Source organism: Odocoileus virginianus, chromosome 5 (genome assembly GCF_023699985.2).
Source record: "Odocoileus virginianus isolate 20LAN1187 ecotype Illinois chromosome 5, Ovbor_1.2, whole genome shotgun sequence".
Taxonomy (NCBI): Eukaryota; Metazoa; Chordata; class Mammalia; order Artiodactyla; family Cervidae; genus Odocoileus; species Odocoileus virginianus.
In genome coordinates this window covers 33,963,536-33,990,907 of record NC_069678.1, presented here as the reverse complement: position 1 = coordinate 33,990,907, position 27,372 = coordinate 33,963,536, and the positions used below count along the sequence as shown (strand labels likewise).

Below are 27,372 nucleotides of genomic sequence, written 5' to 3'. Positions count from 1 at the left end.
GAAATAGATGTTTTTCTGGAACTCTCTTGCTTTTTCAATGATCCAGCAGATGTTGGCAATTTGATCTCTGGTTCCTCTGCCTTTTCTAAAACCAGCTTGAACATCTGGAAGTTCACAGTTCACGTATTGCTGAAGCCTGACTTGGAGAATTTTGAGCATTACTTTACTAGCATGTGAGATGAATGCAATTGTGTGATAGTTTGAGTATTCTTTGGCTTTGCCTTTCTTTAGGATTGGAATGAAAACTGCTCCTCTTTAACTTTGTACAAAATAAACATGTGTGATGTCTGAAAAGCAAAATATTCCTTAAATACTTCAAATTACAAAATAAATATAGTTCCATACTATGATATGCTTTCTGTATCACTTTTGTCACCTTTGCATAAGGGAGTGTCTCATAGCTCATCAATATAAAACAGTTTATTGTGTTTCAAAAATGTCAAGTGATGCTAAATTTTAATGATAATGGCAAATCTGCCTGGAGAACAATGCCAGATCTTTAGGTTTGAGTAAATCAATACATGATGTGTATTTATACTAGTACTCTTTTCTGTGGAGGGCAAAAATAAAATCCCAAACTAAGGCTGCACATATTGGAAGCACATCTCAGACACGTTTAAGGTGTGTTTCACTCCTTTCTACTCTTCTCTATGAATACTTAAATAGTATATATTATTATATGTAGATAATCTTACATACTTTTTTACCAAGTTTGGCATTTAACTTAGAATGAGTTATTGAACACTGCAAATAAATCAGAACTTTTAAGAATTTACAGTAAGATTAAGGCTGAATAAGATTTAGTGGTACTCTTGCATGGCTTTTGAGTAAAACTTATAGCTTAAAAACTATGTAGAATTATGAACAGGAAGAAACTGTATTTTAATATGCCCTCAACTGACATAATAACTTTTCATATGCAGCAGGGTTTATAACTTGTATTCAAATATTCAGTATTTGTGCCAGCTATCTGACTGTGCAGAGAAGTCAGAAGGTATACACACTGGCCACCAAACAGACCATACCATAATTCTGCTTTTGAAAATTACAATGTTATTTACTCTCTCAAATATTTAAGATTTGAGCAGCAGACATAAATCACACTCTGTCCTGCTATTTTGCTATTTGGTACCTAGATTTTCCATTTTACGTAACATGACTTGAACATATATAATTATTTGGAAAGTATTGATATTATAGTGAAAAAAGAACTGAGATAATAAGATTTACTGTAGTCAATAGGGAAATATTAGGAAAATGAGAAATTCAAAGTAAGTGAAGCCATATGTTAAGTGAAATATCCTTTGAGTTATCTGTGGACAACAAAGGAATTTACTTCCATTACTATGAAATCTGTCTGAAAATACAAAAGTGATAATAATAAATACTTATATTTATTTTTAAGTTCTCAACACATAATCATTTTTAAGTGCTTAACACATAATTCATTTTAATTTTCACAAAGGAGATATGACATCTGTATATTAGTTGTTTACTTTTAAGTATTTAGCTTCAAAATTTTCTCTCTGTTGCAGCTCGAAAAGCCAAAAACACAGTGGGTACCACCATGATTTACAGATTGATCTCACAACCTCAGTGATTCTCCTGCTTGCTGGCCTCACAAACAAACCGTTGTGGGAAGAAGTATTCCTTCCTACAGAAGAGAAACTGATGCTCAGAGAAACCAAAGGAATATTAAGAAATGACAAAGCTTATCTAAAAATTATGATATGGCTAAATCAAAACCCTGTGGTATTCAATTTTACTCAAAGACAGAAATTTTAGTATATTTGAAAGAATGAGACTCTGTATAGCTACAGTTGTTGAACTTCAAAACAAGGCTAATTGGAACAGGAAAGGATCTAGCCAAAGGCAAATTAAAGGTAAGGGTTTGGCTGGATGAAGGCTGTCCTCAGTGGAAAGAGGGAATCCAACCTTCATGGTCTAAGTAAGTTTAGAGGTATAATCACAAAATACAGGAAGCAGGTGATGGACTTATGAACTCAATACTGTAGATTAGTTAATGGAGACTCCTTGAATACAAAGGAAGGGTAAGTTTAGAACAAAGAAGTACTGCTTCATACAGCAAATAGTAGAGGCATAGAACACATTACCTAAAGATAGAAAGATAGAAAATTAAAATATAATTTAAATGTATTTATTTGTTAGACAGTAAAGTGGTACAAAGAGAATATCTAACTTAACTTTCTATCCCCAATATCCAGCCGTGACATTCAAATATTTAAGAAATGATGAGTACAAGAAAATGAACATTTGGATAGATGCCTGGCAAATCAGGATATATACTAGCCAATATGCCACATGAAAGGTTATCAGGTGGATTTCAGCCCTATCAGTATCTAATAAAATGACTGGCATACAGTTGACATTGAATAACATTTTGTTTACCACGATGAATGACTAATATGAAAACCCCGAAGATATTCAAGCTAACAAAATGACAACTGACTAGTAGTAGATGGAGTCAACAATTACTAAACATTCATCCTAAAGAAAGGGACACTTAGCATTTAGAAGACATGCTACCTGACCAGAGCATCCTATACTGTGAGTTTGAAACAAAAAAGCAAATGGTACTCCTTCTCATTTGTCTGTTTCAGTGCCATGGTGGACCAGAGTGACCGATAGTCTAACTTCATGAAGTATGTCTTAACATTTTGTTGTTCAGATTAACCAGGCTCCTGCGCTAATCACTGGTTCACAGATGTCACTGTCAGTGCCTTTTAATACCTAACGTTTGCATATGATCATTGTGTGTGCGCTCCATCACTCAGTCGTGTCCGACTCTTCACAACCCCGTGGACTGTAGCCCACCAGGCTCTTCGTCCATGGAATTTTTCAGGCAAGCATACTGGAGTGGGTTGCCATTTCCTTCTCTGGGGGCTTCCTGACCCAGGGGTTGAATCTGTATTTCCTGCGTCTCCTGCATTGCAGGTGGATTCTTTATCACTGAGCCATCAGGGAAGCCCCAATGATCATTAATAATCAACAATTCAGTGAGTTGAGTATATGGACACTTCTGTTCATGACACACATATTTATTTATTTACTTGCTTGATAAGCCTATTCTCATGAGGAACAACTGGTACACCAAGCAAATATACACATATCTCTTGTCCTTTTCCCCACCAATAAATATTCAAGGGAATTAGAAACAAATGCATCCATAAGTTTCCATTTTTGAAGTCCAATAAATCGTTACTTTCTTTTCATACTGTCTGAGTGAAAAAACACTTCTTATCTTTGATTTTTACCTCCATATTCGGGGAAAATATGTGGTTGATGCAGAGTGAAATAAAAATAGAGTGCTATAGCATGCAATAAAGATCATCATTTTAATGATTAACTTTATGTAATGTGATGATTTGGTCTGATTAATATTACAGGCATCATACTGTGGAAATTATGAAACAACATAATTTACTATAATTAAAAGCATGATGTCAACTCATTTTTAGATTGCATATAGACAAAGTAAGCATAGGTTATAAACGATAATGAGCAGAACTCAAAACCAGCATACATTAAATTCTAATTGCCAAAGTTTCAGAAATGATGTGAAGAAACAATATTCTTTGTAAAGATTATCCTCTAACAGCTAGACATTCAACAAGTGATCAATTCTATCAATATATGAACATGAGGACCTCAGAGATAGTATTTCAAATCAAAATTGTTTCATACTCTGTATTGGCTAGTGATAATCTTGGAAAATATTATCTTTTATTTCATCACTATTAAATTATTCATACTACATAATAGGAGCACTATCAATGTATTAACTTGCCAACATTTATTAAGTCCTTTTATGTACAAAAATGGTGCTAGCGTTGTAGTTAATAAAATAATTCCTACTTTCAAAAATCTCAGAGAAAGAAACAAATATGCAATTATATTTTGCGATAACATATAAACACATTCTGTTTTAATGGCACATAAAAGGGCTATTTTAAACAGCAGTTGTGCAGGTCACAAAAGAGCTGCCTAAAAAATGTAAAATATAAACTAATCTTGAAAGAGTAGGAATTAGTTAGAAATTCTGGTATGAAACAGATTATCTTCCTTCAGTGAGAGAAGATGTAGGATGGCAAAAGAGTTTATCTCAAGAAAGAAAGTGACCTGGTCAAATCCCCTTGTAAACATGCTAATGGAAGCAAGTTATCAATCAGCATTTGCAAGTGGGAGAGCAGTTATCCTTGTAATGCTTTTGCCAAGGTATACCTGCTAGTCTAGGACTGCTAAGGTAAACAAAACCTGGGATTTATGCAGCATAGCTCTCTCTAAACAGTCACGTAAACTATGTGACTATCTGCATATAAACTGGAGATGTTTAATAGTTAAAACAACTTCATTTTGTGTAAGCGATAGAGCTACTAATGTTACTTAGAGACTATGTTATTCTAGATAAAAGCATACCCTGATGCAACAAGATGGCAGTCTTGTACCTTTTCTTGTTTACCACACACTTCATGTTTACCTGTATCCTTGAAATTATTAATAAAGCTGGATACAGGTTATAACTCTAATTCAGGTGAGCTTGATTTCACAGTCCAATCTTCTGGTTGTTTTGGTTACCAAGGAGACAAAGGAGGATAGACAAAGAGACAGTAAACTCTGAAAATCTACTCCTGATCACATCTATTTAATTCATTAAAAGCATCGTAAACTATTTTGTACTTTTTGACTTATACAGACTCACAGTCTGTGGTGGAATGCAGAGCAATTGATGTGCTTACCATTCTCTGGAATATACAAGCTAACTCTGCAATTATTCTTTTCTAGGCAAAAGTTTGCTGAAACCACAAGTCGAGGTTACTTTTTAGTACTTCCTATTGTGTTTGGCTTCTTTTAACTGTAAGATTTTAAAATTGAAGAATCTTGAACAGAAAGAAACATTTCTCCACATGAGCATTGTACTACACATTGGATATAGTTGCCCCTTAACTATGCTGTGTCATGATTAAGCTACCAGAGATCCAATGCATGGCATAATTTAGAGGCTTAAAATGCCTTTGCACAGGTATTATAAAATACATCATTTTTAAAAGAAGAGAGTATTTTTAAACATTATTCATTTATGACTGACAAAATGTTCTTAAATCTGATGAGCTTTTATTAATCCTCATCTTAGATTTTGCTACAATCAAGCTATTGTTGGAATATCTCACAAGATATTTGTTAGAATATTTGTTGCAATACAGTCAAGCTATTGTTGGAATGTCTCACAAGATTGCCTTCTGTATTATGTTGGTGCCATTGTAATACCTTCTTCAATCTTGAAATGCCTCTTCATATAAATTCTGTACAAATTAGGATCCTATGTCTTGTGCAACTTACTAATCCTCTGATTCAACATTTTTTACTGATTTTTAATTTTGATTTCATATATTGCTAGGTTGAATTTCTTTTGAATTTCTTTTTTTTCCTTTCTTTTTTTCTAAATTCAGTTATCTTTTAAGAGTTTGAAGGCCAGGGAAAATTGACATTTTCAATCTACTTGCAATACTAGGTTGATATTGCAATAAAAGAAACTTTAAAAATTTAGATTAATATATATTGATAAATAATTGAATAAACTATTTATTCAAAAGCTATTAGAAGTAATTTTTGAAGTACATATATGTATAAGATATAAATTACATATTTTAAATATTTTATATTCATTTAAAGTCTTTCTATAACGTTTTCAATGCCCCTAAAGTACTTTATTCAACATACTTTACTGATCTGTTTACTTGGATCAAGCACTATTCTATACTTTCAGTCAAACTCAAGTTGAATGAGCCAAACCATTTGAAAGAGATTGCACTTTAATTTGTGTGATGAGTATAAAGTAATAACTACTCTATAAGTGTTATAATATAGGAAGCATAAAGAACTGTAAGGTCTCACAGGAGGGAGAGGCTAATTAGGATGGAGCTAAGGAAGCCTTCAAAGAGAAAATGACATTTAGAACAGACATTGAAGGATGAGTTTATCTTTTTTAAGAGAAAAAAAAAATCACTTTTAAAAGAATGATGGTTTTTTTTTGTTTTTGTATTAACTCATACGTGCTTTTCATTATTTTTATCTTTTAAACTGCATGCATGACCAATATGTTTTTTAAAACTATACAAAATAGTTTTTAATATTTTCAATTTATACAAAAGGAAAGATATTGGGAAGCTGAGATGAATACTATTAATGGAAAAGGAGCTTCTAAATTTCACATAAAAGTTAATAAAGTAATAACATAAAATTTAATAGAGTAATAACAAAATGCCATTGTTTAATACAGTTTGATAGTGAACTGATACCAGATTAAAATGTGCACTGTTAATGAATCTGTGTGTATGTATGTGTATATAATATATATTATATATAAAACTCCAGGAGATAGTGAGGGACAGGGAAGCTTGGCATGCTGCAGTCCATGGGAGTCACAAACAGCTGGACATGACTTACTGACTGAACAACCACGGGATCAATACATGCATGGGAAAGTTGGTAAACCTTTTTAAAAGGTACATTGTTTTTAGCTCTACACCTATTCCTAAATAAACACGATGTAGCCATCCCTTGGGATTTTTGAAAATAAGTAAGTATTTAGAATATATAATCTTGAATGAGCACAAGCATTTTTTGTCTTCTGGCCTATTTCCAGCCCTTGTTTTTCACTTACCACCTGAATTATCAAATGTAGCGTAGAATTCTGACAATCTCACCTGTCAGCTTCTTCAATATCCATGTCTTGATTGCAGCAGATTTTACCTCACCAACTGACTGGGGACACATTAATTGCAACTTGTTTCAAGTGTAGTATTTATAGATATTGCCAAAATTTTCAACACAGACTTCCTGTCATTTCATGAAGAGATAAAGCCTTCCTGTCCTACATATGCGACTATGTATCATTCACATATCTTTCTTAAATGTTCAAAATACACAACTTGGGGAATAGAACAACCTTTAGAAGCATATAGTTATAACACTGATTTTATAGATGGGCATATCAGACTAAAATATATAACCTAGACCCAAGTACTTCAACTTTGGGTTAATTCCTTTTGTGACTATTCCATTCTCTGAAATTTCAGTCTTTTCAAAAAGCTAAATACATACAGATCCTTGGAATGTCATTCCCACATCATCATAAATTATTAAAGACATATTTAATATCTTAGTACCAGGAAAGTCCCTAACTACCATTAATTAACTTTGTGTGCCCGGGGACACTGTGCCTGTTTGTTTGTCTGCAGGTATCTTCATATCACTACCTGGCTAACGGGTCTCTGATTACTTTCCATGGAGATCACCAGCTCAAACGATGTGCAGGTGCCAACTATTGAAAAGCTGCTATAAGCATCGCTCTTAACTAAGTAAAATTAATTTTGCCAGCTTATAAAGGTTATTTTCTAAAAATAGTCCCAGAGTCATATTTCTTAAAACTAAATAAAAACTAGAAAGCATTAGCTACTGGTAAGAAAATGCATATTTAGCTAGAAATATTTAGATGATGAAAGAAACTATGGATATCACTTTAACATGATCATTTGACCTTAAACATACCTCAGAGGAGACCTGCAGATCATGCCACATTAATGATCTAAAATGGGGAATGCTGTGTGATTCAATTAAAAGGATTTTAATTAAAAGGATTCAATTAAAAGATACATATTTTTCACATAAAATGCATTTTTTCAGAGTTGTAATAACAGATGAAGACATTTTTGACTAACAGACCAGTCTATCTGCTTCTGTTATTTTGTTATTAAAAATAATAAAGCAGCATTATCAAAATAGCTGACCTTCTGTATAGCTAAAATACATGCAAACAGGCATTGTCAAAGTTAAATCAGTTATTATTCTGGCAAATGAACAGGCGGAATAAAATAGTGAGCCCAAATAAAACATAACAGAGGCAATGTATATTGGGAATTTGCTGCATGATTCAGGGAACCCAAAGCTGGTGCTGTGACGACCTAAAGGGGTGGCAGGGGGAGGCAGGTGGGAGGGAGGTTTACGAGCAAGTGGGCATGGATATGCCTATGGATGATTCATACTGATATATGGCAGAAACCATCACAATACTGCAATTATACTCCAATTAAAAATAATATAAAATATTTTAAAAAAAAATCACAGAGGACTTCACTGGGGGACCACTGGTAAAGAATCTGCATGCCAATGCAAGGGACACAAGTTCAATCCCTGGTCCAGAAAGATCCCACAGGCCGCAGGATACTAAACCCATGCATGACAGCTACTGAACCCACACTCCCGAGAGTCCATGCTTCACAAGAGAAGCCACCATAATGGGAAGGCCCTGCACCGCAATAAGAGAGGCTGCCCAGCTTACCAGGACTAGAGAAAGCCCACGTACAGCAACAAAACAGTGCAGCCAAAAATTAAAATGGAATCAAAGATCTATTGTGTTTTGCTGCTATTGGGAAACCAAATATGTTTCTTGGTATATTCTCTGTGTGTGGGACTGTGCTATTAAAATAATTTTGTACTGCATTCTTCTCAGTAATAATTAATATGAACTACAAAGTCCTTCCCCAACCTTATCCATTAACTTTATCAACTCAAGTGGGTCTGTTGAGTCCTGACCTTCATGCCTCCTTTTAGGGATTCCCAACTGCCTAAAGCATTTCTGCAGTTCTATCTGATCTGTCAACAGCTTTTAATACCAGCATTTTGGGGGATTCTGTTATCCTGTGAAATTTAATCTCACCTATTTAAGCTTGCAGAAAGTTCTGGAGGGAATTATTAACAGATTTTCCCTCATCTTCTTAGAGGATAGTGCTGAATGATTGGCTGGTTTCCCTAAGGACCCTTGGCTGCGAAGTGCTAGTTTGTCAGTAGCATCCTATTTAGCATGTGTGTGAGGCCACAGGGGAGACTGGAAGACATTTGGAATCAGAATTACATCAATATGCTGATGATGCCTCCACATCTTCGTTTCATCAAACCGTATATTCTGTAGCATTAATGCTTCCTTAACTAAGATGGAAAATGCCCCAAAACAGCACACTGCTTATGGCTCTAATTAGACAGCGGGAAACTAGATTGATGATCCATTAGAGCAGTGGATCAGCAGCCTCAGCGTCACCAGGGAACTTGTTAAAAATGCAAATTCTCAGGCCCACCCCACACCTACCAAATCAGAAACTGGGACGGGGCCCCAGTAAGCTGTGTTGAATAAGCCCCTCCAGGTTATTTTGATGCACACTAAAGTATGAAAACCTCTGATTAGTTAAGTGGGATGTGCTTGTCACTGCAGTGTCTATTGGGTAGTGTTTCTTAGTAGATTAAAACATTTCTGGATCTAATTATATGGTTCTTTGTTATTAACCATGTAAAAATTCCTTTTAAATCTAACTGGCCTATGTAGTAGTTTATATTTGCCACTAAATGGTCAGAAAACTTTATTTTGTTCTCTAGTTCCCTCCTCTTTCAAAAATCACTTGAGGATTAGACCATAACTTTGGATATATACATGCTGACATGCCTCACAGTAAGGCCTTTTACCAACAGACAAATTATGTTATTTTCAAATTCCATCCAAGAGTCAAAGCCCAATAAACAATATACATATCTGAGAAAAGCTCTAAATGTCAATCTTCATTGACTTCATAGAAACCAAGTGTGACTGCAGTTTATGTATATTTGGGGTAGAAAGCATATGAGAAATAGAAGAAATACAAAGAAATTAGATTTGGTATTAAATCCTTCATATAGGTTAAAATTTTTTCTCAGGATATTCTCTTAAAATCTGTTATCTTAAAGTAGATACATGATATTGACTTAGCAGTTTCATAAGCATTAGCACTACCATGTCCTGGGCCTCTTTGATGTATGCAAAATCAAATATCTTGCCATCTCTACAAATACTAAAAGTCCTCAGTCTGAAAAATGCATAATCATGGGCCAGTGATCCAACCCTAAAATCCATGTATCTCCTGTTGCTGTATTATTCCTTCTCTAATGCTGAAAACTTTTGCCTAGAATTCACAAAAGAAACTCCAAATGCCTTCTGCTGTTACAACTAAGCTAACTTGGTAAGTGTTAGCCTTTTTAATGCTAGAAGCCCTGGATGCTTAGTTTCTCCAGAAAACATTCATTCTACAATTATTTATTGAACATTTTTCAAGTGACATTCATTGGGCTAGGCAGGGGAAGGAAAAAATGAGGACAAAGCATCATTCTCACAGAGCTCACGGCCCAGGGGTTTTAAGACAATGTAAATATTTTCATTTCTTGTAAACTAATAATAAACATCCAAACATTTGTTCTTCTAGTTTTAATTAAGCCCCAGACCTGGTTGAGTCTACTAAGTTCTACTGCAGGCAATAAAACAAGCTATCCCACCAACCCATTGCTTCCTCCCAATACTTTGATGACCATAGTTCATCCCACCAAGGCTTGACCTTCTGACTGAGCAATGCCTGGAATTTGATCCTTTCCTTCCTATAAATCAGTCACATCAACTAATAGCCTTGTTGTTTAGTCACTAAATCATGCCTGACTCTTTTGCGACTTCATGGACTTCATGTTCCCACCAGGCTCCTCTGTCCATGGCATGTCCTAGGCAAGAATATGGAGTGGGTTGCCATTTCCTTCTTCAGGGAATCTTCCTGACCCTGGGGTCATAGCTGTATATCCTGCACTTCGGGCAGATTCTTTTCCACTGAGCCACCTGGGAAGCATCTAATAGCCTACTCTTACAATCAGCCCCCAAATAGCCTCCCTGCATCTAACCCAATCCCCCCCTTAGTCAATTATCAACAGAGCCATCTTTTTTAAATTTAACTCAGATCCTGGTGTTTGTCTGCTCAAAACAGTTCAAGGATTTCCTCTTCCTCAGTAAATACTGGCCTTTGGAACACTTGAAAGATCTCATCACATATAGGCACATATTATCCTCTTATACTCGGTTCCAGTCACACTGACTTTTTTTGTTTGTTTCTGTTTCTAGAAGTCCAAGAAACTTCAATCAAGGGTGAATGCATTTGCCTTGATCTGGAACATTTTTCTCCCAGATGTCTACATTTCCTCAATGTCTTCATCTCTATGCCCCAAAGTCATAGTAATAGAAAGGCTTTCCTTGGTCATCCTGTTTAAAATGGAAATCTCACCTTCTCTTTCACCATAACCTCTCCCCAAATTCACACTTCTTATAGTCCTATTTAAAAATTTGTTCTGCATTGCATTAACCACTGTTCAACATACACTTATATGACAATCTACTTGCTTGCTTGAGTATCTTTCCTTACTAGGTATGAGCTCCATGAGGACAAGATTTTCTATCTGATATGTTCACTGCTATATTCCAATTGCCTAAAACAGTGCTTGATACACAAAGGATGCTCAATAAACTTTAAGTTGTTTATTGTATTATTATAAAACAAGCAAACAAAACTTCTACCCTCTCAAGTAATTAATTATCTGGTCTCATTGTGTTTGTGTGTGTGTGTGTGTTTTCTATTTATGTAGAAGAAATAGTCACCACTCATCTCTAGTGACCCTTCCCAATGGAAGATGACTATAATATAGAGTATGAAGTAAACTGACACTGCCATTCAGAGGTGTCTTCCCTTCCAAATTTCAAGAAAAATAAGATGTAAAATACTTAGTTCAAAATTGTTCAAGTACTTATTATTGGCTGAGGTCCTATGCTATACATGATGATATAAAGATGAATAACATTAGCTCCTGTCTTCTCTTAAGCAAGTCACTTTACTCCAGTATGACTATTTTCCCTGTATTTGTACCAATATAAGATTGCACTTTTTTTTTTCTTTTTTGCTCAGTCGTGTCCAACTCTTTTCGACCCCTTTGGAATTCTCCAGGCCAGAATACTAGAGTGGGTAGGCTTTCCCTTCTTCGGATCTTCCCAACACAGGGATCGAACCCAGGTCTCCCTCATTGCGCTAATTCATGCCTAAAATAGTGCTCCAGAAAAAACTCCTAGGATTACAAGACTATCTCCACCTTGGATTTGGAGGGGAAAGTCTGAAAAAGAGTGGATGGAGAAAAAACCTGGAGAATAAAGTTGACATTTTAAACTCAGTCATGAACCAATGGTGACTCTGATATTTCAGTGAGATTAATCTGTAATGTAGTTAGCCTACACGTGACAAATTACCTATTGACTACAGTCATAATTCTTGCCTAGTATAAAGACTCCAAATATGTTCAGGAATTCTAAAACAAATCAAATTCATAATACTGATTTGTATAAAATGAGTAATTTATCTCTCTATAAATTCATTTGGTTCCTGTTCTCAGAACTAATATCCTTTATAAGGTATTATCTTTCTTAACATTAAAATTTGAGAACTCCATGGTACATGTACCCAGCTGCTGTCTCAATCAAGATTAGTCACCGGTCACCTGTAAGAATGATATGATTTTAAATCTGTCATTTTTAGTAGTTAACTAATTATTAGTTCTAAATAATCCTTACATTAGAGCTCTTTTAAAAAATAAACGCCAATCCCCTTGCCGTTTTATATATATATATATATGTAATATATATCTTTGAATGTAGCTTGTAAATTTGGTTTACAGAAAATTTCGAATGTCTCTAATTACCACATTCTCCTAATATCCATGTATTTTGGGAAGAGTATCTATTGTTAGGATATGGAAGACTTAGCACATTCCACTGTTACTAGTTAAATACAACATCTTTCAATGATACTAACACAGACTAAGAAACACTTGTGAAATGACAAAGATAAATTCATTTTCTCCAAATCAGTGTTATAAAATAATTTTCTTTTCCTTTGAATGTCTGTACTAAAAAATAGCAACTATGGGTAACACAGAAATTTTAAAATTTGCATTTCACAATCTGAAGAACATTCTAGTGATTTAAACTAAGAGCCTGCACATTAACAGTTACATCTTCTAAAATCTGTTCCATTACAACTCCACATTTTCTGACGGTTTTTTTTTTTTTTTTTTACCTCCTCTGGGACGGCTCTTATATTAACAAAGCCTTTTCTGAAGACGATGAACACTCGGCGGGCTCCACAACGTAAAGCGGATGTTGCACAGTCGAAAGCTGTGTCTCCAGCTCCGAGCACAATCACGGCTCCCCGTATCGACAGCAATGGAGAGTGACAGGCGCACATTCCTGAATGATGAAAGGAAACCCCATTTTCAAGTAGAGAAACCATTTCTGCATGACAGCTCAAAAGATACTTGTACTCAAAGCAGTGTAAAATTGCATCTTGCAGTTTTCCAGGATGGAGTGTCACTATCAAATTATTCTGCTTCATTGAAAGACAGTTTTATTCCCACTTTAAAAATATGCTCATATATGTAATTTCATAGTCAATACCTTTAACTTCTGGGTTTTTTTTTTCTTTTCTTTCTAGAAGGATATCTATAACACATTTTGAAGAGTTTGGGTCTTAAGAAGCTGGAATCAACCAATCAAAACTCTCTTTGTCAAAGTTGTGATGTGTATTTTTAACTTACTGTCATTAAGTTGTTTGTTAGAAGGAAAAGAGTGATCCTTGTGATCTGGGTTAATAGTCTGCAGTATTTCATTACAACATTTTATTTCTAATGTGTACCCTGCTGTATATTTGGTAAATTTTGAAAATTAACATGCTTAGTATGTTCCCTTTATGTAACTAAAGAATTTCTAAAAATTATTTCCTTCAAATAGTTAAAACAAAACTTTATCCCTTTTGTTTTTTTATTTTTTTTGCTTTTCCCTGGTATTGTTTGTAAAATTGAACAATTAAAAAATATTAATCTCCAAGTGAGCATTTTTCAACAGCATTTATATAAAGATTTGATGTCCACATGAAGATTCTTTAAAAAAGTAAAAGCAGGTGTTTGCTATATAATAGGTAGCATTGTATTACTGGATTAAATAAAATTGCTGACAAGATAAATTACTATAATTTTTGAAATGGTACCACATATAACTTAGTGTTATCATTTTGCTTGAAACTTTTTGTTTGGGGTTACATAATTAGCCCTCTGTAACTCTCAAATACGTACTATGTGTACTATGATATTCTTGCTTCCCAAGCAAGCATCATGTTCTCTTGGGAAAAAAAGATGAAGATAGTACACAACTTTAGCTGTAAAATTCTGCAGATTGATCTAAGAGAGGCAGTTTCTTACGTTTCTCAATTTTAGGAGAATAAATATAAGTTCTTATTTTTTCAGTAGGTAATTATATGTTAGAACAGCTTAAGTTCAGAATTCTTTAAAAGTATATATTTAAGGAGTTTGGCTATTGGCTTTTAGAGAATGCCCTGTAGTTTCTTTCTCACTAAGATGATGACTCTAGCCCAGTCACAGCAGGAGACAAGCAGAGCTTCTGGTTGGTCTTCTTGTGGTATGTGAAGATCTATTACACAGAGACTAGGTATTAGGGTATTCATCACAATGTTTTACTTTATTTTTTTTTTAGTGTTTTACTTTAAATTCATAAAACTGGTTCAAGAAGGGACTGAAGGACTGGATCTTTCTGCTTGTGTGGCTACAAAGAAGACACGATCACTTGCTCTATTTTAAAACAAACAAACAAAAAATAGTTCCCAAAGTGAAGTTAAGTTTCTTCTTTTAAGAACACCTTCTGATGTTTGTTAAGACACTCTTATTTTGAAGGAACTTTTCATAATGCAATTTAGACCTGTATATAGTGAAAAATATACTGTATACAGTGAAAAATCCTCATGATGATGTTCGGTAAGGAGGATGGACAAATATGTGATTATGGCTAACAATTATATCAGGTTTTTTTTTTTTTTAATTTTACCTTGCTATTATGAAAAGATGAACAGGAGATCTGGAAATTTTCCTACTGAGCCCAGATTTAAGATAATTGTATAATACATACAACAACATAGGCAACATTAGGAACAAAAGACAATTGGGGATACCTGCTTTACTGCTTTTGGCTACAAGAGGCAGAAAGTCTTTGGAAGTGTAAAACCCCTGGTCCTGGGTCAGGCCTTGGAAGATGTGATCCTTTTTGGGTTCTGGCAAACCTAAGTAATACAAATTTATAAAATATCATTAGCAGGAGGAGTGATTTTTCTTACCGACTATTAGAAAGAAAGTAGAAAGCTACAGTCATTAAAATGATGTGGTTCTAAAAGAAGAAAATTATAAGCAAATTAATATAAAAGTGTACAGAACACATTGTAACAGACCTCAGAGTGTACTTTTGATATATAATTTTTGTACTTGATAAATAACTTGTACTTTTGATGTATATGTAAAGCATACATCATAAATCACACATTTATGTACACATATACAAAAACATGGATACACATATATAGTGTTAAGAGGGAAATCAGGTTATATTCTTTCCTCATATCATAAATAAAAATATTATTTCTGGGTATTAAAGTGTGAAATATAAAAAATTCATCACAAAAACTAAATGAAAATATGAATTTGTATTTATCTAGTTCCTGAATATGGAAGCTGATTATAAGGGGAAAAAAAGACTAAAAGACTTCAAAGGAAAAAAGAGTTTTACCACAAAAATTCAGCTACTTCTACATTTCAAAATATACACAAATTAAATAGTGAATGATTAACTAGAAGGCTATTTTGACAAATAAAATGTCTGTTTATATAAAGACATTTCTCAATTCTAATAAGAAACATTAATTCTCAATAGAAGAATAAACAAACGATAATAAAAATGGGATAACAAAAATACAGCTTATAAGCACCAAAAATCTTAAACCCTTTAGGTAATATAAGAACTGCCAGTTAAAGCAATAAGATATGATTTCTCTTCTATTAAAAAGTAAAGGATTTAAGAAAACTACACCAAAAAGAAAAAATAAAAAAAAATTAAAAAAAAAATAAAAAAAAAAGAAAACTACACCATATGGCAAGGTTAAAAATGGGATTCGTTATGCTCCTTTGGTAGAAATTTAGTAGAAACTGGTGTTCAACTTCTAAAAAATGTTTTGAATCTATCATAAGAAAACACTAAGACACGCAAATAAAGGTTTAATGTACAAAAATGTCATTGCAAAAAAAAAAAAAAGGAAAACAAAAACGAGAGACAAATAAAGGATAGAGGAATACAAAAATGCCACAGAATGAATACTACAGTTTTAGTTTAAGAAAAGAAAAAGATAATAGAACAAAATGCAGTCATTAAAACAAACATTTGAAAAATGTGGTAACAGGTTGCAGTAAAAATACAATTTTAAATAAACCAGCAGGACACAAAGCATTGTATATTCAAGTTTTGTAAAAAAAAAAATACATATATATATAAACAATACAATCTGAATAGTGATCATTTCTGGTAGTGGGATTAAGGATATTCCATTTTTTTTTTCTTATTTGCCAAATGGTCTGTAATATTCATGTATCAGCTAATTAGGAAATAATTGCCAACAGTTTGAAAAGAATATGAATAGGCAGCTAAAATGTTTTCAAACTAAAATTGAAACAAATCTGAGAGCTTTCACTCCACTACAAAAGCTTTTCATCTCAATTCCATATGGAGGAAATTTAAGTTTAATGTTATTTACGATCTAAAATTCCGTCGACCAGTAAGCCATTCCAGAGAAGCAGGAGTTGACTTCATAGTTAAGTGAAGGGCAATGGTACCTGCTGGTGGACACAAAGAGCAAAAAGCAGGGCGCAAAGGATGAGTTTTGTTGTGTGAGATAAGGTAGAGAGGTGTTTTTCCTGAAAACTGAAAGGGCCTTGTGGATTGAGTTTGTAGCCAGCAATAAACCACTCCTGCCCCTTCAAATTAAATCAAACATTTTTCTTCCCTGTCCATCGCCTCCTCCCTTTACTCCCCAAAAACATTTGCCTTTTGTATTTAGATTATTCTAAAAGCATTATTTTAAGTTATTTTAATTATTTAAGAAAGTTAGACCAATCATTTGACTTGCCTTTGTCTTACTTCTCTATAAATGAAAGGGGGGTTCAGGATGGGGAACACATGTAAATCCATGGCTGATTCATGTCAATGTACGGCAAAAACCACTATATAATTAGCCTCCAACTAATAAAAATAAATGAAAAAAAAATGAAAGGAGGATAAGTTCATTTCTTCATTTGCTGACATTGATGAATATACTTTAGTCTATTTGTAACATGGCAACTATTACATAAATGTGTGGCTATTAATGTAATTATTTTAGAAAGACTGAGATGGGGGTGGATACAGTTACATAAATAAGCGGTGACTAAGTACTTGAAGATCTTAATGACAAAATAATTTTTCTCAAAAGTTATTAAGATGATTGTAGTTTGAGCTACATTTGATTAGTCAAAGGAACATAAATCATTTTATATACATATATATAAATATACATATATATATTTAAATAACGACCTGTCACCCCTTTTATATTACTATACCATAGAGATTGTGTATGTTCTATGATACTCATTTTCTCATTTTCCTGTTAAAAAACAATAAACAACAAGGAAAATAATGTGAAGTGTTTTGCAATTTCAAGGTCATATGATAAGGAAAAATGTTTAAGGCAGATCAAAAACAAAGCACAGAGAATGTAAGTGGTGGATAAGAATTCCACAGTTTCTGGTAACAAAGTCGAAGATCATTCATTTACTAATTCCTAATCTGATCTTTTTCACTATTTGCTAAGACTAAGGCAAAATGGAGATTTACATCTGTGCTTAATTTCTATAGACCCATTGCTAAAATAACTGTTTTATAAGGAAGTGCAAGGCATTCTTATTAAGTGCACTAGCTGACCCACAGAGATGATGACTTTTTTTCCCTCCTCGAGAATTATTTCATGAGAAAAAAGCTTTGGTAAAATTTATATTTCCCTTTTTCCCTTGAATCAGACACTGACAAAGAAGACTGTGTTTCTTGTGTTTTCATCCCACTCTGCATTTATCACCGCAATGAATTTAACATTTACTAGCTCAGATTCTCCCTGTAAATGTTCAGGAGGGCACCAGTCACATATCCTGACCTATAGATATGGCTTGAGGAGAGGAAAAATGAGCCAGGAACTAGACAGCTCTGCAGCCTGTGTAGCCACATCCCAGTTCATGCACACTTTCAGATTTCCAAGGTCCATGGAGCCCTTCTCTCCCACCTGGGTGGCAGGTGATCCAATAGGACCCTGTATCTGAACCTCTTCTCACAGACTCTTAGGCAGTCCAGCCCACCTGGCAGAAGTACCCTAATCCCCTGCAAACCACGATGGCTGTTGGTTGATTAGGAACAGGATTTTGTCATCAGACTTTGACGTGAGTTCGTCCTCTCCCATATTTCTGATTGTCATTTTCTGTAAGTTTCTATGCTAGTTTTATGTGTACCTAGCTAAGTATGCCTGTCAAATTATCAACCAAACACTAATCTAGGTATAACTGTGAAGGCATTTAACAGATGTAGTTAGTATCTATAATCACTTGATTTTAAGAAAAGGATATTACTTCAATAACCTGGGTAGGCCTCATCGAATAAGTTCAAAGGTCCTAAGAACAAAATTGTTGTTTCCTTAAGGAAGAAGAAGTTCTGTCTGTCTGCTGGCCTGACCTATACCTTTCAGATTTGTCAGCTCCCCCAGTTGCATAAGCCGATTTTTTAAAATAAATTATACCACTCTTTCTTATCTTATATTTCCTAAAGTTTTTATCATTTGAGAGAGCCCTGAAATAATTCATTACTCTCTCTCATCATCTACCTCTGCATTTCTAAAACAGGAATAATAATTATATTCTCTCATAGACGTGAGATTTAAATGAATATCTATCTATCTATAAAGCATTGGGACCTAGTGCATAGTGAATGCTCAATAAATGTTAGCTATTAAGATAGGATTATTATTTGGTACTTTCTATTTTTTTTTTTTTTCAAATTCCACATCTTGTGGCAAGGAAAGAATAAAGCTTAAACCAAAGTAAAGTATTAAACTTTAGCAAATTTAAACAAAGTGCTATGAAAGAAGAAAAATGAAGCAACCTTAAGTGAAATATGAAAGATAATGAAACTTGCAAATACCCATCTATCAAAGGAAGATTTTCCTGAGAGTAGGTGGCATATTAATAAATAAGGTACGTGTCTATACTAGGATGATTTCAAAATGGCACTGAAATGACTTTTTAATTCATCTTTCAGTGGGAAGAAGGAGGTTTATGAATAAAGAGAAATTGACAAAGATTTGACAAACACAACAGCTCAGTATAATATATGTATAGTGTTTTTTGTCTTTCAGTAAGGCCAGATAGTTTCTTTGTTCCCCTAGAATAGTTACTGAAGCTTTTGGTTTTTCAGCATGTATTTATACAAAGGAACACCTTCTTGAGAAGCACTGAAAGATTATCAATTTCAATTCTCCAAAAAAAGGAAAGACAGAAAAGTTTGCTTACATTACAGAAAATCTGACTTAACATGTATTGATCATTTACAGGCACTGTTTTAAGTGTCTGACTTAGAGGCAGGTGATTTTTATATACCAACTCATTTAATTCTCCAAACAACTCTGTAAGACAGCAATGTTATCTGCATTGCAGATATGAGGATTCTGATGAACATAAAGATTAAGTAACTCTGCAGAAGGTCATAGAAGAAGGAAGTAGGAATGCCAATTTCTAAACTGGACTGATCAGAGTGTGTATGCTTTAACTTGAAAATGCTGCCTTTGCCACATACAAAGTTATAATTGGGCCCTGTTATAAAGTGTTGCTACATAACAAGTGATACCTAAATTAATCATTCAACTTATGTGTTAAGATTCACTGTAAAGCTATGGATACATATACAACACAGAATGTTCCTCTCTAGTGGGAGAGAAAAGACTGGCTGCTTCTCTAGACTGTCTGTTTTGCGATTACTTTCTCTAGCATAATTCCTTTCCAAAATGTTTTCCTCCTTTAGTGTAGTCCTCTTGACTGTCTACTGGTTATTTTTCAATAATTTGATGTTCTTTGAAATCTACTTCTCTGCTTTGTTTTCGAAGTACCTCCCTCTGGAACAACTACAGGATAAACAACAGCAGGGTGTACAGTAAATTATTTTTGCTCACCTTAAGTTCTATACAACTTCAATGAACATTAACATGATATTAAATATTCTGTTTCATGTCACCATCTAGTAAGTAATAGAGGAGGAATAAGTTTCAAAGGATGATTCTTCATAGCTATTGTAGGATGGGCATGTTTATGAATTTCTCAGATTTTATACATAATAGCTGCATGTGTTACTTCACTGGGTCCCTTATTCAGTGTTAATTGATTTGAGCAAGCATTAGTGTGATGCCTCTCGTTCGAATGACAGCTAAGCTATCATGGGAAAGATGGTGACCAGATAGACCTGTCACTGGAGACAGCCTCACACATCCCACAGAAGTGGAGAAGACAGCCCAGAACACTATGAGACTGCCTCAGGTACCTGGCAAAAGAGTGGTTTACGAGAAAAGGCAGGACTCTAGTATACTGAACTGTCTCGGCAGCTTCATCAAGCCTTGTTATTTCACACAAGTGCTTTTTTAACAAGAAGATTTTAATAGACACACAAAATCCCACTGACTATGTCCTACTCTCAAGTTTACTGGTTGCACACAGAAAAATGTAGCTGATGGTAAATGTCCTAAGTGTTTCACTTTACCAAGTACTTCTGTATCTGAGATCTTGTTTTCTTCTCATAGAGGAAAGCATGTTATGTGACCTCAGTCCTCACTGCTAAGCCTGGCTCGGGGAATGGTGCTGCATTAGGAAGAACAATAACATGTGACGATTAAACATGGATTCATTAAACAAACTCTGAGGGACACTAAGCTATCTACCACAGCTATGCACCTGTGCCTCTGTAAGAAATGTCCCTGTGTAACCATTGGTTTTATTTTTGTTTATTAAATCTTTTTAAAGTATTTTAATGTCAACTTACTTATTTTTTATCATTTGTAAACACAGCATACTGAATAAGAGTGAAACCTCTAAGTCATTTCTGCATTAAAATTCTAGTTTTAGCACTTACTGGCAATTATGACCTTGGGCAAGCAAATTATTCTTTCTGGGCAGCTGCAGCCTCATCTTAGGTTTGTTAGGAGAATAAAATGAAAACAATATACATAAAGCTCTTTGCATAGATGTGAAATTCATGCTTCCTTCTATTCATATTCTTTCCCTGAAAGCATTTAATATAATCAAATGATACATTTGGCTAGATATAAATTAAATGCTCATCTCATCCATGATATACACAATTAATACTCCTGCACATGTAAACTGTCATTACCGGACAGACTGGTTAGAATTTTAGGTAAGAAAATAGGCATGAGCAAGGAGTGGTGGCCTAGCCCAAAAAGGTGCAAATTGATCTCTTAATCCCAACCCAGACAGGCCTAGGAGAGCTCAGATATATGCTACAAAATAACCACAAAGACTTTTCCAATTTCTGAACATGCTGTAGGCACACAGTGGATAGAACTAACCACAGGGGCTTCCTCAAGTAACCTTAGGCAGCTAGAAGATCACTCAGTTCAGTTTTCAGTTCAGTCACTCAGTCCTGTCTGACTCTTTGAGAACCCATAGACTGCAACACGCCAGGCTTCCCTGTCCATCACCAACTCGTGGAGCTTGCTCAAACTCACATCCATTGAGTGGGTGATGCCATTCAACCATCTCACCCTATGTCATCCCCTTCTCCTGCCTTCAATACTTCCTAACATCAGGTCTTTTCCAATGAGTCAGCTCTTCACATCAGGTGACCAAAGCATTGGAGCTTCAACTTCAGCATCAGTCCTTCCAATGAATATTCAGGACTGATTTCCTTTAGGATCAACTGATTTGACCTCCCTGCAATCCAAGGGACTCTGAAGAGTCTTATCCAACACCACAGTTCAAAAGCATCAATTCTTTGGCACTCAGCTTTCTTTATGGTCCAACACTCACATACATTCATGACTACTGGAAAAACCATAGCTTTGACTATATAGACCTTCGTTGGCAAAGTAAAGTCTCTGCTTTTTAATATGCTGTCTAGGTTGGTCATAACTTTTCTTCCAAGGAGCAAGAATCTTTTAATTTCATGGCTGCAGTCACCATCTGCAGTGATTTTGGAGCCCAAGAAAATAAAGTCTGTCAATGTTTCCATTGTTTCACCATCTACTTGCCATAAAGTGATGGGACCAGATGCCATGATCTTAAGTTTTTTGTACGTTGAATTTTAAGCCAGGTTTTCACTCTGCTCTTTCACTTTCATCACAGGGCTCTTTAGTTCTCTTCGCTTCCTGTCATAACAGTGGTGTCATCTGCATATCTGAGGTTATTGATATTTTTCCTGGCAATCTTGAGTCCAGCTTGTGTTTCATCTGGCCTGGCATTTCACATAATACAGTCTGTATACAAGTTAAATGAGCACAGTGAAAATATACAGCCTTGATGGCTCTCAAATTAATTTCTTTACTGTATCTATGTTTTATTAAGCCATAATTGAAATATATTAGTTTTAGGTGTACAACATGATTCAATATTTGTATATATTGCCAAATGATTACCACAATAAGTCAAGTTAACTGCCTTGCTTTTAGAATGAAGATATTCCTGACTTATACGTATGGGATTGTTCTGAAAATGAGGTAGAAAATTATGCATAAAAGCACTCTGGAAGTTTAAAAAAAAGCACTCTGACTAAATCTAAAATAACATTCAAATGTAAGTTATTATTACTGTCTGGTAAAATTCAAAAGGGCTTCCCTGATAGCTCAGTTGGCAAAAAATCTGTCTGCAGTGTAGGAGATCCCAGTTCATTTCCTGGGTCAAAAAGATTCTCTGGAGAAGGGATAGGCTACCCACCCCAGTATTCTTGGGCTTCCTTGGTGGCTCAGCTGGTAAACAATCTGCCTACAATGCACGAGACCTGGGTCCAATCCCTGGGTTGGGAAGATCCCCTGGAGAAGGGTAAGGCTACCCACTCCAGTATTCTGGCCTGGAGAATTCCATAGGCTGTATATAGTCCATGGGGTAGCAAAGAGTGGGACATGACTGAGCGACTTTCACTTTCACTTTCAAAATACAAAAACTATGGATAATAAAGACTTACATTATAAAATATTCATAGTACACATCTTCACAAACAAAAAAATATTGTAATTATAAAAAGATATTTAAATGGCCTTATGTAGATATGTAAATGTAGGAATGAGTCATAAATTCATATATTTGTGGATATATATGTTTATATACTTAGAAAAATTAAACTATTTCCATATCAAGCCTGAACAGTTGAGATTACAATATGGAAGTAAAATACTCTTTTCAAGGGCCTAAGCATTTCAAAATTCCACAATGGATTATAAAGTTCTTCAACTGTCACTTAAAAATCATTTATATGGCTTAAAGGATTTATATCTTATTTCCAAGGGAAAACAGTGCCATAAGGGTTATCATTCTAGGATCTATATATTGACTGGAAAGAGAACAGATCAATGATGCCCTATTGTGATTCTTTTCTCAATAAAACTCCCCTTCTTTTTTCTGACATTCCACTGTAAATATGTTTAGCTCTGAGTGTTCAGAGTGAATTCAGAAAGAATGGAGTGATTCTATATAATACATATAAAATCAGATCACCATGCATCACAACAGTATTCATTTCACTGATTTTTAAATCCCCATTAAACATCTGTTCTGTATAACCACAGTCTAGTCCTTCTCTATGTGACCAACCACAAGCATTAATTGTATGGATCATATAATTCGTTAGAGTATAGCAAGATGAAGACTTTCAAAAAATGTTATGAATGAAATCATCTCATGTTTTTTCCCATTTCATAAGTTCTTTTTCTGTACAAAGACATATAACAATAATGACATCTGGAACTAAGAGAGGCTCTTCATATAATTTTGGATAGAGGCTGAACTAAGACCTTTTTACTTTTTTTGTATTTCATTATAAAAATAGTAAAATTTTAAAAGCATTGGAAAGAAAAACATTGGAGAAGAGAATAAAGTAAACAAACATAATAATTCCTACAACATTACAAATGTATTTCACTTTGATTTTATGATTTCATGTAGAAAGTATCTACAAGTTCTATTATACCAATGATAGCAGTACATAAAACTTCATATTAAAACTTAATATCAGGCTCCAATGTAGAGTTTGTATGGGTGACAAACAATACATAAAATAAAGCATGTATTCACAAGATCAACACATATGAAGTAAACTACTTGAATTCAAGGAGTTAAAATTCTCCTAGAAGATTTTTTTAACCTTTTATAAACTATATAGCAATTTCACACAACAAATTGAGAATACTGCTCACTATGCATTTCATTTATACTCTCATAATTTTTACTTCTTTTATACATTTGGAAAAAATGGAGAGAGGGAGACTTTATTTTCATTAATGCAATAATGTCTAAGAATTCAAAGATGGATAAAATATCCTTGAGTATATTTTACTTCCCTGATAAATAATGCTTATACTTAGGATTGTTGCTGCTGCTACTGCTGCTAAGTCACATCTTTCCTGTCCGACTCTGTGCGACCCCATAACGGCAGCCCCACCAGGCTCCCCCGTCCCTGGGATTCTCCAGGCAAGAACACTGGAGTGGGTTGCCATTTCCTTCTCCAATGCATGAAAGTGAAAAGTGAAAGTGAAGCCGCTCAGTCCTGTCCCACTCTTCGTGACCCCACGGACTGCAGCCTACCAGGCTCCTCCGTCCATGGGATTTTCCAGGCAAGAGGACTGGAGTGGGGTGCCATTGCCTTCTCTAACTTAGGATTGTTAGGTAGTTAGAATAGGAAAAAGGAGTCCAGAATGGCAGTGGCTAAAAGACAAAGAAGGGAAAAGCTCACAAAAATAGAACAAAGGAAGGTCCCAGGACTAGAGTGAGGACCTTCTGATTAGCCCAATTTACATAGGGCAGGCTCAGGGGGAGGAAAAAAAAAAAAAACATAAAAAGAGGAGCCAAGATTGAGCCTCTGGCTCTCTTCTCTTTGCATTTTTTGGGTCCGCCCGCCCTCACGGCTCGAGGATGTGTTTTCCTTTGCTTCCCAAATGAAACTGAACTGTAACACTGGGTCCATCCGTCGCTTCAAATTTTTGCCGCGGCAGGACAGACCGAGGAAATTACACACTCTCCTGACAGGACCTACCTTATCTATTGCTCTCTATATAAAAGGACACATGAAGGAACCAAAACGACAGAATCTTGGACAAAAAAAAAAAAACGATGAAATATTTTTCTTTATATTTTTGTAATCTAACTTTCTTAAAATTAGCAAAATTTATTTTACTAATTAAAATTTAATTTTAATATAAACATAAGATCTCATTAAAAGCTCTCTTCCAGAAAAGATATATTAATGTAATTTTCTATTTCTGTCACAAAATTATACGTATCCCTTTGATTCTTGGTATTATTTATTAAAGTGTGTTTTATCTCTTGGGCCTTCTCTATTTATTTTCGCCTCTTCTCTCTTCTCTGCTTCTCATTTTCATTTGGCTTTTGCTCTAAAACAATTTCCTTAAATTTTAATCCTCACATCATGAAGTAAGGGTAAGCAAAAAGATTCAAAGAACATGCCTCAGGCAAAGGTTTTTTCCTTAATGACTAGAATTCTTAGATGGTGTTAGAAAATTACTATTTAGGACTATGTAGTATACTATATTCCAAAGTAAAGAAATCATTAATAATAAAATACTAAAAGGAACAGTTATATTACAAAATAAATCTACCAGGCTTACAAAGAAAACAAATTTGCAACAGCCACCTGCTGTGGAGATGAGGCAGTAATCTCAACAGCAGGAAATAAAAGAGAAGAGAGGAGAAAAATACAAAAGCACAGACATTAAAAAAGTAATTAAAACACTTATCTCCATCGACATACATAACGAAAAAAACCCTCAACCAGCCACCTAAAAACATACTCTATTGAACTGCACAGCAGGAAATAGCATTAAAGCTGCCACCATAAACACATATTCTGTAGAAGGGAGGAGACCCCTTTAAAGATGTAATCTCAGAAGTATTACTAATGTGTTAATCACCAGTAAATGTATCTCACATTCATTGCATTGTATTAGTTACCTTCTCAAAGGTATTTTTAATTTCATTTCTATACTTTTTATTCAAATAAATCCTTAGTATAGGTACTGGTAACCTCTTTATTTGTAATATTTCTAGTGAATTTTACAACTATATTGTGAGACCAAAGTGTTCTGTATTATCAAAACTTTACGCAAAACATTTTAATATAACATGCATTTAGATAACGCAGTTAAAGTGTGTCCTTTAAAGCCAAAATTATCTTTGCTATAGTACTGAAATAAAGAGTGAGACACAATGCAAGAGTTGAGGTCATGGATTATGGATTAAAACTGAAATGAAAGTCAAAAATCATTCTAAATTACTCAAGTATGCCCTGGCCTTCAAAGCTCTGCAAAGTGAAACAATGCAAGTTTAAGCAAGCAAGTGGCGGACTTTAAAATAAAGACCATGCGCCAAATGTGCTTGGTGACGCTCTCAGCTGCTGAAAGTTGCTTCTTCATCTATATAATTCTCCACAGGCATGTCTGTGAAACAATAGAGAGCTGCCTGATTCAGACTCAAAAGACTTCTAATGGACTTCTGACCTTTACTTTTTTAGGTATTAGCTATAAGTCTGTGCCCAAGTCATTAAATTTTAAACCTCAATTTTCTCATCTTTGAAATTAGAAGAATCACAAAAGTGCATTTCCTTACAGAACTATTACATTGACAAGCAAGCATAATACAGCTCTATACTGCTGAAACAACTTAATTTTACATGTAGAAAAGCAATTCATAATCATAAATATTGGTTTTTCTATCATATAATTAATCTTTTAATTATGCATTTTGTTCTTTACTCAAATGATACATTTCTGTGCAAATTTATTTATCTTCCTCTAAATCACTACTGTGGTTTTATAAATCTTACAAGGAAACACTTACCTCAGATGACTTTTTTTTCAAGAAATGTGTATGATATAAGAAAACATTAAATTATTTCCAAGGTTAAATACACTTGGAATGTGTTTAGTACTACTGTTGCTGAGCTATGAGTCTTGAAATTAGAATACCTTTCTAGGAATTCAGAAAATTCCACAAAGCAATAACGTTCCAAGGACATTCTTTATGAATAGACATGGTTAACCACTTCAGAAACACATGGTTGACTTTGAACCTCAATTTTTTCATCCACAAAATAGGCAGATTATCTAGAAACCAAGTTTTGAAACTTGCTTGTGTTTCTCAAAGAATCCAAGACTATGAAAAGTATCTTTGTACATATATGCATTTTATCGTGTATGTGTGCACAGGTTTCATATCTTTCATTACATACTCAAAGGAGCCTGCAACTCAAAAATGCTTAAAGAATCATATTCACCA

At 34.4% G+C, this 27,372-nt stretch overlaps 1 protein-coding gene across 2 annotated transcripts in view; it reads right to left on the bottom strand.

The window, feature by feature from the left end:
• DPYD (dihydropyrimidine dehydrogenase) overlaps positions 1–27,372 on the bottom strand; it is a 904,243-nt gene that overhangs the window by 508,470 nt on the left and 368,401 nt on the right. For both annotated transcript variants that reach the window (XM_070467755.1, XM_070467756.1), the window contains 2 exons: positions 14,919–15,026; positions 12,978–13,147 (listed from right to left, as the gene is read on the bottom strand). In XM_070467755.1, the coding sequence (XP_070323856.1) occupies positions 12,978–13,147; positions 14,919–15,026 (278 nt within the window). The remainder of the gene's footprint in view (positions 1–12,977; positions 13,148–14,918; positions 15,027–27,372) is intronic.